At 24.9% G+C, this 14,549-nt stretch overlaps 1 protein-coding gene across 5 annotated transcripts in view; it reads left to right on the top strand.

Annotated features, from left to right (window-relative positions):
- The window catches only part of LOC100203648 (oxysterol-binding protein-related protein 1), a 77,139-nt gene that overhangs the window by 40,619 nt on the left and 21,971 nt on the right, over positions 1-14,549 (top strand). For 3 of the 5 annotated variants that reach the window (XM_065795368.1, XM_065795365.1, XM_065795364.1), the window contains 9 exons: positions 3,131-3,199; positions 4,571-4,663; positions 4,749-4,877; positions 4,961-5,051; positions 7,122-7,228; positions 8,254-8,367; positions 8,549-8,778; positions 12,559-12,665; positions 13,385-13,494. In XM_065795368.1, the coding sequence (XP_065651440.1) occupies positions 3,131-3,199; positions 4,571-4,663; positions 4,749-4,877; positions 4,961-5,051; positions 7,122-7,228; positions 8,254-8,367; positions 8,549-8,778; positions 12,559-12,665; positions 13,385-13,494 (1,050 nt within the window). The remainder of the gene's footprint in view (positions 1-3,130; positions 3,200-4,570; positions 4,664-4,748; positions 4,878-4,960; positions 5,052-7,121; positions 7,229-8,253; positions 8,368-8,548; positions 8,779-12,558; positions 12,666-13,384; positions 13,495-14,549) is intronic. The other 2 variants (XM_065795367.1, XM_065795366.1) reach the window with 1 other exon arrangement.

Raw genomic sequence — 14,549 nt, 5'->3', positions numbered from 1 at the left:
CTGTTACATATCCCTGGACAATAAGGAATATCATGCGAATATGGAGACAAGGCATTATCTTATCATATTTTATTTTACTGTTTGTTTTATAATCATGCATTAGTAATACAGAGCGTTGGAAATTCTGTGATAAGAATGAAATGTCGACCCAGAAGAAAAAGTCACCAATGATTTATGGCTTCAAATATTGCTTGAGCTTCTTTCTCCACTTTCTTTCTCCACTGATGGATAGGATTGCTCACTTCCTTGAAGAGTACGTGAAAGGAAGGCAACATGCCTTTCATCTTGGTTAAGTGTGGCTGGTATGGCAAAATCTGAAGCATCAGTCTCTATAGTGAAAAGCATATTTTCATCAATGGTTTGCATAGAAGATTGAACAAGCCTAATTTTTAAGTTTTCTAATGCTAATATTTGTCGCTGGTTGAGTGCGAATTAGGTTACACAATTCAAAGGTTGAGTTTTATCTAAAAAAATTTTTAATCATTTTGAATAGTATGAGAACATTCCAATAATCTGTTGCAGAGATTTAGCATTATCAGGTGCAGGTAACTTAATAAGAGGGGCAAGCTGCTGAGGATTAAGTTTTAAAGAACCATATGATATACAGTAACCCAAAATATATTATGTGTCAGTTGTAAATACACACTTCTCCTCATTAATTGTAATTCCAGCATGTTTGATAGCTGTTCTGAATTTAGCCAAAATTTCATTATCCTCCTTTTATTACCACATACACTAATGTTATCAATGAATGGAAAGCAGTCAGTTAGTTCATAGGCTTTAACAAAGTTGTCTATTTTGTGTTGAAAACATGCTGATCCATCGGTAATTCTATGGCATTCTATGTATTACCACAGTTTATTGTCAGCTTTGAAAGCAGTGTATGGCCAATCACTTTTTGATAAAGGTATTTGATAGTAAGCAGAACAAAGGTCTAGAGTACTACAAATTTTGTATTTAGAAATCATGCTCACGATCACTTCAATCTGAAAAAAAGGATATCTAACTGATCTAAAGATATTTATTTTTGTAGATTCTGTGAGTTTTTTTAAAGAAAAGTTAAAATAAACATTAGGAAAGCAAGGTAACTTATGTTTCTTACGACAAAACCCCTTTTTCTGTGCAAAAATTTGAAGATGACAATAGCAATAAAAAAACACACTTTTACTAATTTTTTTAATATTCTTTTGTAATAATTTTGTAGATTCTGTATGTTTGATCAATAAAATGTTAAAATAAACTTGAGGGAAGCAAGGAAAGCTAAGTTTTGTACATTTAAAACTCCTTTTTCTGGTCAAAAAATCTAACTGCAAATCAAACGTTTTGTCTTTTCATCTACTATTAAAACTTGAGCATGCAAGGTGAATTACTTGGCTCTATTATTCCTGCTTCAACTAAACGATGGGTTTCAGATATAAGAAATTCTCTATCTCTTTGAGAATGTTGAGATCAAGTGGCAATAGGTCAGCAATCTTTGGTGAGATTAGAAAACAATTCTTGAGGCTCAGTTTCCATTGTTGTAAGAGCTGCAAAAGTTATAGGTGGTTTTCTACCATATTTAATAGTAATACTTTCATGCAACTCTTGAAACCAAGAACGATGTTTATACATAAGTTATCTAGCACAAGCAGTTTGATTTTGTTATAGATTTTGTTTTGAAGAGTTATTGAAACAGCAATACCTGTCTTATTTTGCTGACAAAGAAGCTGATACCATTTCAATAATATTATTTTCATAAATAAGTTCTAAATTGAATAAATTTACTAGTTTATTATCCATGAAACTTTTATTTGTACTTCCACTATCAATCAAGGCTTCTGTTCTATATTTGTCACTTACTTTTTTATATTTATGACTGGTAGCTTCATGAGCAGGACATTTGGTACATGGATGTTGTATGCTTCCACAGAACCAACACAATTGTTTTGATTTTACTGCAGCAGCTACACGATTACTGATATGAATAATGGCATCACTTGTGTATGGTTTTTGCAGGGATGAATTTATTTCCGAAAGAGATGCAGTGTTAGTGAAGATCGGTATTGTTGATTGAGATTACAAGTTTGAATTTTGTTGGGCCACACCTAAAGATCTGGGTTGGTCAAAGGCTGATGTAAAGTCTAATGTCTTGTTTTCTAATAAACAATTAATGTTAGAAAGCAAGTCATTTATAAAAGCATCAAAAATTATTTCAGTTTTGTACCGCTCTGCGCTAACAGCACTAAACTTACAGTCTTTAGATAAATTCTTTAACTCATTTAGAAATTGGTCCATCAATTCACCAGTTTTTTGCGTGTAAATAAAAGCTTCATTTCATTATCAGTAACTGTACTTATAAACTTGTTAAATGTTTTGAACCAATGGTTATAAGTTAGGCTGATGAGTTAGGATCTATGTTTAGTCTATCGGGTTTCATGAATCTTTGAATTTTTTTGAATGAAAAATTCTTTCTTCTTTTTTTTTTTTGTGATAATAATTTTAGATTGTAACGAATAACCAGATATTATGTTGGCTCAAAAAAACTTCAATTGTATTTGTCTATATAAGAAAGAAAAAATAGTACATAATGCAATAGTATACATAATATAAATTTTACTGTATATATATATATATATATATATATACATATATATATATATATATATATATATATATATATATATATATATATATATATATATATATATATATATATATATATATATATATATATATATTGATATATTTTATATCAAGACATATTATAACAACATTTCACAACCTACTTTTTAAGTCTTCAGTTAATTGCTTTCTTGCTCTTTAACATCATTCTTTGTTTTCTAATAACTCCCAAATTAGTAATGGTTGCTTGCAACCTGTTGTTGGGGTGAATTAAATGTAAAAAAGACATGAATTTAAAATATCTCAAATCAAGAGCTCTCAAAATTTTGACGTAATATCTTGGAAAGTTCAAACTTTGTATTTTTCTTGAGAAATCTCAGGGCAAAAAGTTAACATTTGTTTGTTTTTAAATAATATCCTAATATTTTAATATGTTGCTGTATGTTCTGATTATTTCTACTTTTAGGCAAATTTTAATTTAGTTTTTTTTAAGTAGTTGTTTTTGAACCATTTTGAACTTTTACTGTAGATGCTTCATGACTGGAAACAGAATCAGAATGTTTACTTTTTTGAATATCATAATATCAACAGTTTCTCTGTAAGAGATCTGAGTTATTTTATAACTCTGAGTTATTTCACTATTTTTACTTTTTTTTATATTTTTATTTGAATACTTGTAGTTTTTTTATGAATAACACACTTTTTGTTGTCTTTAAAAGTTTTGAAAAAGTGTAAGTTCTCATCCATAACTAAGAAATATGTGCTATTTTTGATGCAATGCATAAAGTTTCAACAGCAAACTTGATCAATCAAAAAGCTTTAGCATTTATTTCAACAAATCAACAGTTGCAGTAAATTTTTTTTCTTTAAAAAAAAAGTTAAAAAGATAGTAAGACATTACAGGTTATTGAATTTTTGGCAATAATTGTATTTTATCTTGTAAAGCTCATATAATTGTAATTATTGTTAATTCATTATACTGTAATAGTAACTAATTCTTTTTTAGTGCTTTCGGTTTTGCAACAAGAAATTTTTAGCTGCAGAGTTTTTAAATATCTTCGGGATATTTTTTTATTTTGCTTTCTTGTTGTATTTCTTTAATTTTTTCCCTGATAATGCCACACAAATAAAAAAAATAAAAAGTGTTTCTTCATATTTAGATTTAAAAACTATTCTTCCTTAGATTTAAAAACTATTTGTTTATGTTCACTATTTGGTTCTTTGGTTTACATTCTTCATGTTGGATTTACTATTTAATTCTTGATATTTATATTCTTTATATTAGCTGTTGCAGTCTTTATATACATTGTCAGATTTTGGATTCTTTGTACTTACTGCTAGATTTAGAACTTAACAAGTTATTGTAAATTAATTAATTACTTGGTTTCATAATTAATTATAAGAGAAAATAATTCTACTTATTATCATATATTAATAATGTTATTAATTGATAATTCCAAAACAAAATGATTTAATAGACTTTTCGATAAAAACGATTACAAATGAAAGATATTAAATATAGTAACAAAAAAAAATTAAGTATAAAAATTAAATCAATTTTGGAACCTCTCTTAACTTGGCTCATTTACTTACGCCTCCTAACATCTCCACCTCAACTTAATTTACACCTCAACTTTAAAACTGTTTAATGTTTATGAAAACAAAGAAAGTTCAAAAAATGAATAAAAGCAACTTAGTAATGAAAAAAAAAATAATGAAAAAAGCTGAGAACAAAAATAAAAAGATAAATTATTACTTTTCCAAAGGTTTAAGTTATGTTTTTATTATTATTGTATATATTTTTATCTTTCATTTTTTTTCACAGCTGAAAGGTAGATTAATTGTAGATAAATTGCTGGAAATAGAAATATTATGTTATTTTAAATTTATAAAAGTTTTAAATTAATAAATTACTTTTAAAACTAACCTTTAATTTTAAATTTTTTTCATTAAATTTCTTTTTTCATAGGCTAATCAAGAATTTGACCAAAAATTTAAGATTCAATTCTCAGATCACACAGTTTATTTTTTTATGACAAATTTAGGACAGGTTGATTGTCAGGTAGACTTTTCTTTTTTTTGTGTTACATGAATAATTTATTTTAAACATTTCTTTTTTTTAAATATCATTATTTTCTACTTTTAAGAGATGGCTAAATGCATTGAATGAACATTGTGCATATAGCACTCACTATACCAGTCAACCCCATATTATTCTCACAGATGAACTTGATGAAGATTATATGCCACTTGGTTGCATTGATGATGCTCTCAAGGTTTCCTGAAAAATTTTGAATTTTTGAATCTCTTTTTTACTTTTTTCCTCTGTGTTTCACTTATATACTCTACTGTGTTTTAGAATGCCAAAGCTCAACAGCAAGTTTTGGGACAGCAAGTCTCTTCATTAGCTTTATATTTCAACAGTTTGTCTGATCAACAAATTAGGCAAGGTAAAAATTTGTTCTAAGATTTTATAACTAATGCTTTCAGGTTCATATTCTTCATGACTTTCAATATTTAACTTTCTTAGCTTTTTTTAGTATATATATATATATATATATATATATATATATATATATATATATATATATATATATATATATATATATATATATATATACACACACATATATACACTACCGTTCATAATTATTCAAATAACATTAACTTTTCCAAATATTGTTATCTTTTATTTAACTATTTTTATGTTTGTTTTTGCACTATTAGATAATTTAAAAAACATAAAAGCCTTCTGATTAAAATGCTTTGATAAAAATCATAATAATAATAAAAATGCTAAAGTGGGCTAAACTACACAAAAAATGGACCATTAATGACTGTAAATGTGGACTGGTGTGTCGAAATTTTAAAACTTTGGTTACAAGAGAAGATTGTTTGTTTGAAAAAAATCATCGGATGATAAAATAATGTGTGTTATCAACTGTAAAACATGTAGTGTTTAGGTCATGTGACTGTTTTAGTTGGAATGCTACAGGTGACATAGTACAAATAGTGTGAATAATGACAAAATTAGTTTATTAGGACACTTAAAAAGTTATGTAATACCTTTGGAAAGTTATGTTAATGGGAAGCCATTTATTTTTATAGAAGAATATGACTTAAGGCTTAAATGCAAAATATGTTCTTTGGAAAAAGAATGATCAAATATTGAATGAAATGATTTAGCATCCCCAATCACATGATCTCTCTCTTATTAGATTTTTATGGGAGGAATTTAAAGTAATGTCAAAAACTAATGCCTATGATCCATAAGATGTGGGAAAAACTTATTAGTTTGTGGCATAAAATTGAGTTTGACAAATTGGTTAAGTCATTAAGTAGAATGCCAAGAATATGTATGACGGCCATTATTGTTAAGGGTGATTAATAAGCAAGTAAATTATAAACTAATCTAATAGGACTTTATATTAATTTTTTTGTAAACCTAATAAATAGGAAGATAACATAATTTCATATATGTATACATATATATATACATATATATATATATATATATATATATATATATATATATATATATATATATATATATATATATATATATATATATATATATATATATATACATATATATATATATTAATATACATGTATTAAAATTGTAAGACTCAGATAATTATAAATGTTTAATCATTTATTATTCCCATTTTTTAATTGATAGTTATAAAAATTTAATTTTTTTATTCCATTTTGCATAAAATTAAAGATAAAAATTTTAAACTAAGTTTAAAAATATTTTCAATTAAACTAATTTTATTTCCTCACCTTTTTTTTAAATTAATAAATCTTTTTTTTATTATTATCATTTTATTGTATATAATTTTTTGTTATTTTTATTCATTTATTTATTAATGTCATTTTTACCATAATTATTTATTGTTATCATTTTTATAATCATATAATTTTTGCCTTCATTTATTTTTTATTGTCATTTGTATCATTTATTTATTATTAAAAAATTTACTATTCTCTAAGGATTATTTTTTAATTATTTTTGAAAGCTCCATTATTAACTATTAAGTAAAACATTTGAACTATTAAGTAAAACATTTAAAATAAAAAACAAGATGATTATATTTATTTAATAAAACCTTTTTTTAAATTTTATTGCAGTTTCTTTTAGATTAAAGTTTTATCATTTTTATAAGATGCAATTTTACTTAGGTGGATATATTGTGAATTTTTTAAAAAGAAAGTGTTTTCATTGTTATTAGATGTAATTTTTTAAAAAGCAAATGTTTTCATTGCTATTAGATGTAATTTTTTAAAAAGCAAATGTTTTCATTGTTATTAGATGTAAGCTTTCTTAGATAAAAGTATTGACATTTTTGTTTGAAATTTTTCATAATTAAAATTATTATTGTTGCTGGTTAATGAAATTTCTTTTTAGATATTTTTAATTAATAAAAGTTTTTCTTAGATAAAAGTATTTTCATTTTTATTTGACAGATAAAACTTTTTGAATGAAAGTGTTGTCATTGTTAATTGATCTTTTTTAGGTACGGCAACTACACTAAGGATGAAACTTAGTGAGATAGTTTCTTCTTCACAGGAAGTATCATCTACCCTGAAGCATTGCTTAACTATTCTTATGCAACAAGAAGAGGTATTTTATTATTTTGACTTAATGAAACAATACTAGGATCTTTCTTTTAACAAAGTTGGATATTGTTTTACATTTTGAGCTATATACATTTCATATATTTATTTAAAAGTATAAAATTGAAATATTTTTTATTATTTTGTATTAAAATTGAAATATTTTTTATTATTTTTTTATTATATGCAATAATAATCAAATGTACACTTTATTATTTAATCTAATACTAGGGACCTTTTTAAGTGTACACTTAATGTGTATCAATCAAATGTACGCTTAATTATTTGAAACCTTTTCTAAAATTACTTTTTTTTACAAAGTTTTCACATTTTTAATTATAGTCAATTCATTTAGTTATTATTATATATTTATAATTATAGATAAACAATATAAATATTGAACAAATAAACATTTTATTTAAAATTTATAAATTGAAAATTTAATGACTTTTATTTTTAAAAATATATATTATTTTATATATGTTTTTAAGAATTTATGACTCTTTCTGTGAGGCAATTATTTATTTTTTATTGTGTATTATCAGAGCCATGGCTAGGCCACCACACACACTCCAATTAGGGAGGGGGGGGCAGCAAGTTTAGAGGACCAATTTGTAAATTCAAGGATATTTTTTTTTTTTAAAGTAATTCCGAGAGAAAGATATTGTTAAGATTTTGGGGCCTTAGTGACAGGTTTTGGGGGTGACCTCCAACCGACTAGCTGCGGCACTGTGTACAATAGTTCACAGATTATGTTATAGCTAATTTGTGATTTACCATCCTGATGTTGTGATTTACTTTCCTAGTCTTGTAGTTTGCCTCCTAATGTTGTGGTTTATCTCTCTAATGGACATTTTTGTTAAGTGTATTGTGCTTTAACTGATTACTATCTGATTTACACAAAAAACATAAAGTTTAATATTACTTTATAATTATTTTTAACTGTTTTTTTTTAATTGTTTTTATGTGATTTTTACAACTTAGTTTTGTATTTGTATTTGTACCTGGTTATAATTTTTTTTGTGCTTTCAGGTTCGTCGTGTTCAACTCCAAGAAGAAGCAGAAAAACGTAGAGTATTGGAAGATGCACTTCATGTATTGGCAACAGAACATTTTGTTCTTGAGCAGTCTGTTCGTCACAAAATGGTTGGTTTTTCAACTTTATTTTTGTTTTGAAATTAAAAAAATTATTTTGTATATTTTGGTTTTTGTTTAAATTAATTTTTTATCTTTATTTTTTTTTTTTTTATATAGTTATATAATTTGTTACATTTATATTCAAATACATACATATGATAAAACGTTTTTGTTGCTATTATTTATAAAGAATAGTCATGATGATGCTATGGATGTTTTCTATGATGCAACAGAAGCCATGTCAGATTGTGAATATGGTGGACCATTTTTTAAAGAAGATTCAAGTAATGGAGATTCGAATAGTGGTATCCAACAGCTAGATGAAAGAGAAGTATGCGAAAATATAAAAGAAGAATGTAGACCGGTTAATGGTGAGCTTCAGATGTCTGATTCAATGACTCATTCTAATACAATATCTAAGTAAGCCTTCTTTTTTTTTTAACATAATTTTTTTTTATTTAAAACTGAGCACACAAACTTAAATGTTTGTCTAAACCAAAATCCTCAGTTGATGTATGTATTTTGCATTGGTACTTAAAAAGCTAGATGATATAAATGCAAGCCTTACGTGCTCAGGTCGCAACCCTTGTTCATTATTACTTTATACATAGGTATAAAGTAATTTTTTTAGACAACTTGACCACGTTTTTATATAGTAAGCGTTTTAAGAATTTACGGCAAAATAAAGCTATAAGAAATAACAGAGAATAAAACAGCAATACTCGTAGAAAAGAAAAGAGTACTATATGAAATAAAAAGTCTAAATAAAATAAACTAAAAAAAATTAAAAAAATAAAAATTTTTTCAAAAAAAAATATACCTGAATATTTTACTGTTTTTGTTATCTTTTTTTTTAAGGCATTTGTTATTTTCCACTAACAAAATTGATACAAGTTGAGGACAAAAGCAGACAAGAGTATAACGAAAATAAAAACATTTTTAGATATACAGTTTATTCACGAATTTTGTTAGTCGGTATTAAAGAAATACTTTATTATTTGCACTAGAAATATGGGGTAATTCCATGTCAATTGACCCAGGCCATGTCACCATAGATCTCAGATTTTCTTCTTTAGATGGCCGGAAAAGTTTATTAAAATGGAAACAATTTTAACACCCATTTATCAGAACCACATAAATGCTAAAATTTTTAGAGCTTAAGTTTGTCAGGAAAGTAGTGAAAAATCTATTGCAAAATTTCACTGCAAAAAGTCAGGCACATGATCCAACCCCCTCCCTTCCACCCCCCAGTGTCATGGTCCCTGCAAACAACTTTCACATGCATGTTCATCGGCACTACAGAAATTCCAAAGTTCCAGCTAGTCTGGAAAGTAGTGAAAAATCAATTGCAATTCTCCACTACAAAAAAGTATGGTCCGTGCCCTCTTCCCCATGTATGGAAATCCATATGAAGAGTGTATTTTCAAAATGCGGTATATCCGTTTTTGTGGTATTGAGATAATTGAGTTTTTTGCCACACAATCATTTCTCATATGTTTGGAAAAATTGTTGTTGCCTAATGTATAAATACATTAAGTGTATTAGATAATGTTAATAATTGAAATATTGGTAAATAAAAAATATATATATATATTTTGTCTATAAATTTGCATTTACTTTCAAAATACTGTATATCCAGTTACTGCTAAATTCTGCTAGTTATGAGCTAAATTCGGTATATCCATTTTATAAAGATATTTTTGAAAGTTTATAAACTTTAAAAGACCTAAATAACTTTTAAGAATTAATTTTATTTAACATATTGTATAACTCTGTATTTTTAATGTTTGGTAATTATATTTTAATGATAATGTGAATGTAAATAATGTTCTGTTAAAGTAATGTAAACTATTATGTTTCAAAGTTCACGATTGTGAATTTAAATTTATTTCGGAGAGTTAAATATGAGACAATAAACTATAATATTTTTTTATTTTACATTTAATTTTAAAGTTTAAAAAATAGTGATAGTGTAGTTGTAATAAATAAATGAAGATTTATTAGAACAAGTTTAAAAATTACATGTTCTAAAGGACATCAGGTCCAATGGACACTGACAATATGCCTCTAAATAAGAAAACAAAGTACATATGGAACAAATATAGTTTATAATAGAAACATTCAAGATTCCATTCATTCATTTACTTTATAGACACAATGTTTATCGAAATTGCACGATTTTATTTTATTTTTAAAAATACAAATGTTATCAGCATTTACAGCTTCTGATGTCAGATTATTCCAGATATTTACAACTTGTTGACAAAAACAATATTTGTGAATGTCAAGTTGACATTGTTAATAATGATGATCAGATTTTGAAAATATTGCTTTTTCAAGGAAAGAAGCATCAACACTGCTTATTTCTTGCTTTGTCCATAACAGGCACATAAAAATTGACAAAGAATTGATGCAATGAAAAAGGGATCAAATTTTTTAAAACACCTCCCTTATCTTCATAAGCCATTAATTTTTTATTTCAGCCTCTTTTTTTAAGCCTGTTTAGAATTAATGGACAATTAATATAACATAAACGTCATTGTTATATTTTTAATGAAATAAAATTTTAAAAATGAAACACTGCATTAGCCTCATTTTTTTTGCAATAAAGGAATAAATGGTTTAACAAAAAAATAAAAAATAAGTTTTATTTTTAAGTGTTTTAGCAACATTTCTTATAGTATGTAAAGTTATAAGAAGTTATAAAACATCAAAAACAGCATCATACTAACTAATTTTTTTTTTATTTGGTTGTTTCACTACCCCCATTAAATTAGTCTGATGTTAAATATTGCACAATATAAAGAAAATAATTTCATCAAATCTGGTAAATACATTTATAAAATAATTGCTATTCTTTTATTTAATTTCTTCCGTCATTACAAAATTTATTAATCAAATAGTATATTTTACAAATAAATAGCAATTTATTTTCTTACTTTCCTATTATATAAGTATTGAGAAAAAACTTCAAATATAGCAAAAACATTTTTTAAAGCGAAAAGATATGAAAATGAATAAACATAAGAAAAAAAATTGAAAAATTAACAAATTGGTTTCTTAATTATATGGGCTGATAAAAGTTGTGAGTAAATTGAATATTAAGACTTTCAATTGTTGTTAAATTATTATAAAATATGCTTTTTTCTCTCGGCTTGTATCAAATTTGGTAGCTAAAAATAACAACCACCCTAAAAAGAAGAATACAAAAGTTTTCTAGTCTATTTAACTAAAATTTGATGTTTTATAACAGTTTTGTTTACTTTTTTGAGTATTGATTTTTTTTTTCTCAGTAATGAGTTGAGCTTTTTGCCGCGAATTATTGAAATGCTTTAAGAATTAAAAGATGCCAACTGCCGAGGTCAGTGTGTCTAAAAAAATTACTTTAAACATGAACAAACAAGGTGTGCAATTGCATGCACTTCCTGGGAAGGCTTGTATAGATTCATTTGTCCATGCACTATGCTTATTCCTAAATAATTCAGTTAGTTAAATGTATACTAAAATGCACATGAAAATAAAAGTAAAAAAAAAAAAGTTAAAAATTAAAATAATAAAAACAACAGTAAAACCATAATAAAGATAATTCTTATAAGGCTTTTTATAAATTTTATGTTTTTTTTTTTAAATTTCATAGTTTTTTAAAAATATTTTTTCATGGTTTTTAAAAAAAATGATAAAGTGTAACTAGTTTTTTGCAAGTTTTCTTGTTGGTGTTGTACAGTGTATACAATAAAAAATGTGATTGAACTTAAGAGTCCATGTTTTACTATCTTTGATATACCAAGTGTCTAAACAAAGGTGTGTGTGTGTTCTGTATTCCATAATAGTACAAAAAAAAACATTAAATTTATAGTTTGCTATGATATTTACAACTAGCAGTACATTCAATCTTTTTAATTTATTCAGAATTAAATTCCAACTAAAAACATTTTTTTAAACTATGAATTCAATATGTGGTTCTTTATAACATCCAGCAAATGCATACTTTATTCTATTTTATTTTGACATCATAAACAAGAAAATATTTTTTGTAGTAAAAAAAATTAATGTAAATAAATCCATTATTATCTTATGTGATTGTTGCCTATTAATAAGCCACCTTGTAAATTGCTTATATTTTTATGTTTTCTTTTCTTTTACATTTTGAATGTTGGATGTGTCATACTATTCATGATATAGTATTTTTCTATTTTAAAGTCATAGGCGACAGTTACCACATACTATGCATTCAAGAAATGAGTTTAGTATATGGAGTGTATTAAAGCAAGCTGTTGGCAAAGATTTATCTAAAATGACAATGCCAGGTGATTAAGGATAATCTGTTTCTTTAATTAAAATTTTTATTCATTAATAATGTAAATATGATAATCTTTGAATATTAAAACAATTTTGTTAATAAAAAAACAGTACATGTTTTTATATACGACTAGTTGCCTTCAGTTAAAATTAAATATTTGAAATTTATTTATATACCTACCAAGGTGATTAAAAAAGGAGAATATAAATTTTAAAGAAAGTAAGAACATAAAATGTGAATAAACAAACAGATAGTTGCATTTTTTTTTTTTTTTCTTATCACCTTGATAGATATATAAGCAATTATAATAAACAATTTCGAATATTTAATTTTAACTGAAGATGACTATTTTTAGTCAAAACATTGTTTTTTATTAATAAAATGTTTTTAGTAATTAAAATTTTTTTTTGTTTATTATTAGTTATTTACATTTTTTGTGTTTAAAGAAGTTTTGTACATTTTAGACAAATAAAATACGTAATATAAAAGAGTTATAAATATACACTATCCATTTATTCTTGTTTCTATGTTTTGGTTGTTATATTTTTTTACAAGGTCCATCCTTCTCTCGCCTCTGTGTGCTTTTGTTATAGAGCTCTGTGTTTTAGTACTTTGTTTTATAGACCTTTTTTTACTTTATATGTATTTTTTTATACATGGTTTTTAAATTTATAGAGAAAGTATATGTTTCATATGGTTTAAAAAATAGTTTTTTTTTCATTTTAGTTATTTTTAATGAACCTATCTCATTTCTGCAGCGAATTGCAGAGTATATGGATTATGGTTTTATAATGCAAAAAGCTGCAAACTTGTCTGACCCTATTGATAGAATTGTAGTAAGTTTTTATAAGTTATATAATTTTATGTTTCATATATTTACACAAAAATATTTTCGCACACTTAGTGTGCATGAAACATCACAATGAAATCTGTCATTTGTGGAGACAAAATTCAGTACATAGTAAGGGTTTAGGCAGGTAAAATCTGCTTATGAATCTCTTTTCATTATCTTTTCCTCTGTAAAAGCTAATTAGATTAAAGTTGCACTTTTAATCTTAATGTTTTTAAAATATGTTTCAGGCCTTGTGATAAAGTGCTGGGCATAGAGCATTTTAGGTACCCAAAGTGCAATTTTATGTTACACTATTTACATTACACTGAAAACTTTTTTGTTTGGTAATATTTAGATAAGTCTCTAGATATTTTTAAGCAGTATTTTAATAAGGTAGTAAACGTTTATTTTAATGGTATTTTAGTAAAGTAGTTAATATTTTGAAAACTACACAATGTGACAAAAGTTTAAATTTACAAATACATAAAATATGCTCATTATTTACAAATATAATAAATTCAGATTAAAAAAGATAATGTTTGACTTTTTATAAAACTAATTTTTTTATTAAAATATTGAAATAATCAAAATATTTGAATACAGACGAAAAACTTGTCTATTGTTTTAATATGGCGTAAATAAATGAAATGTAAAAAAAAATTAAAAAATAATCTTGCAATCTAGGCAAAATAATCTTGCAAGCATGTGAAAATTTATTTAGACAATGTCAGTTTTATAAGTTACATTTGTTCAGGTATTAGAAATACAGCAACAAACAACAATAAAAATCTCTTAAAAAAACTCCACTTTCAACCAACTTAGCTTGAGTCTTAAAATATATTTCTATTTATAACCATGCTTAATTAAATAATGAACTATGGTTCTTATTGATTTTTTTTTTCGTTGGAGTTATTTTAATTTAAACCTATAAAGCTTTTTTTTTTAAATTAAATTTTACGTAAAAATGTTGGTAAAAAAAATAAAGTATAGTTCAGTTGTTTGTTGTTATTTTTTTTAAATATTTAAAGCTTTTAGTTTTTTTAAAAATTTTTTTTTAAA

This window comes from Hydra vulgaris, chromosome 04 (genome assembly GCF_038396675.1).
Source record: "Hydra vulgaris chromosome 04, alternate assembly HydraT2T_AEP".
In the NCBI taxonomy this organism is placed as follows: domain Eukaryota; kingdom Metazoa; phylum Cnidaria; class Hydrozoa; order Anthoathecata; family Hydridae; genus Hydra; species Hydra vulgaris.
Note: the sequence above shows the minus strand (reverse complement) of the source record. Positions and strands in the feature narration are given on the sequence as shown.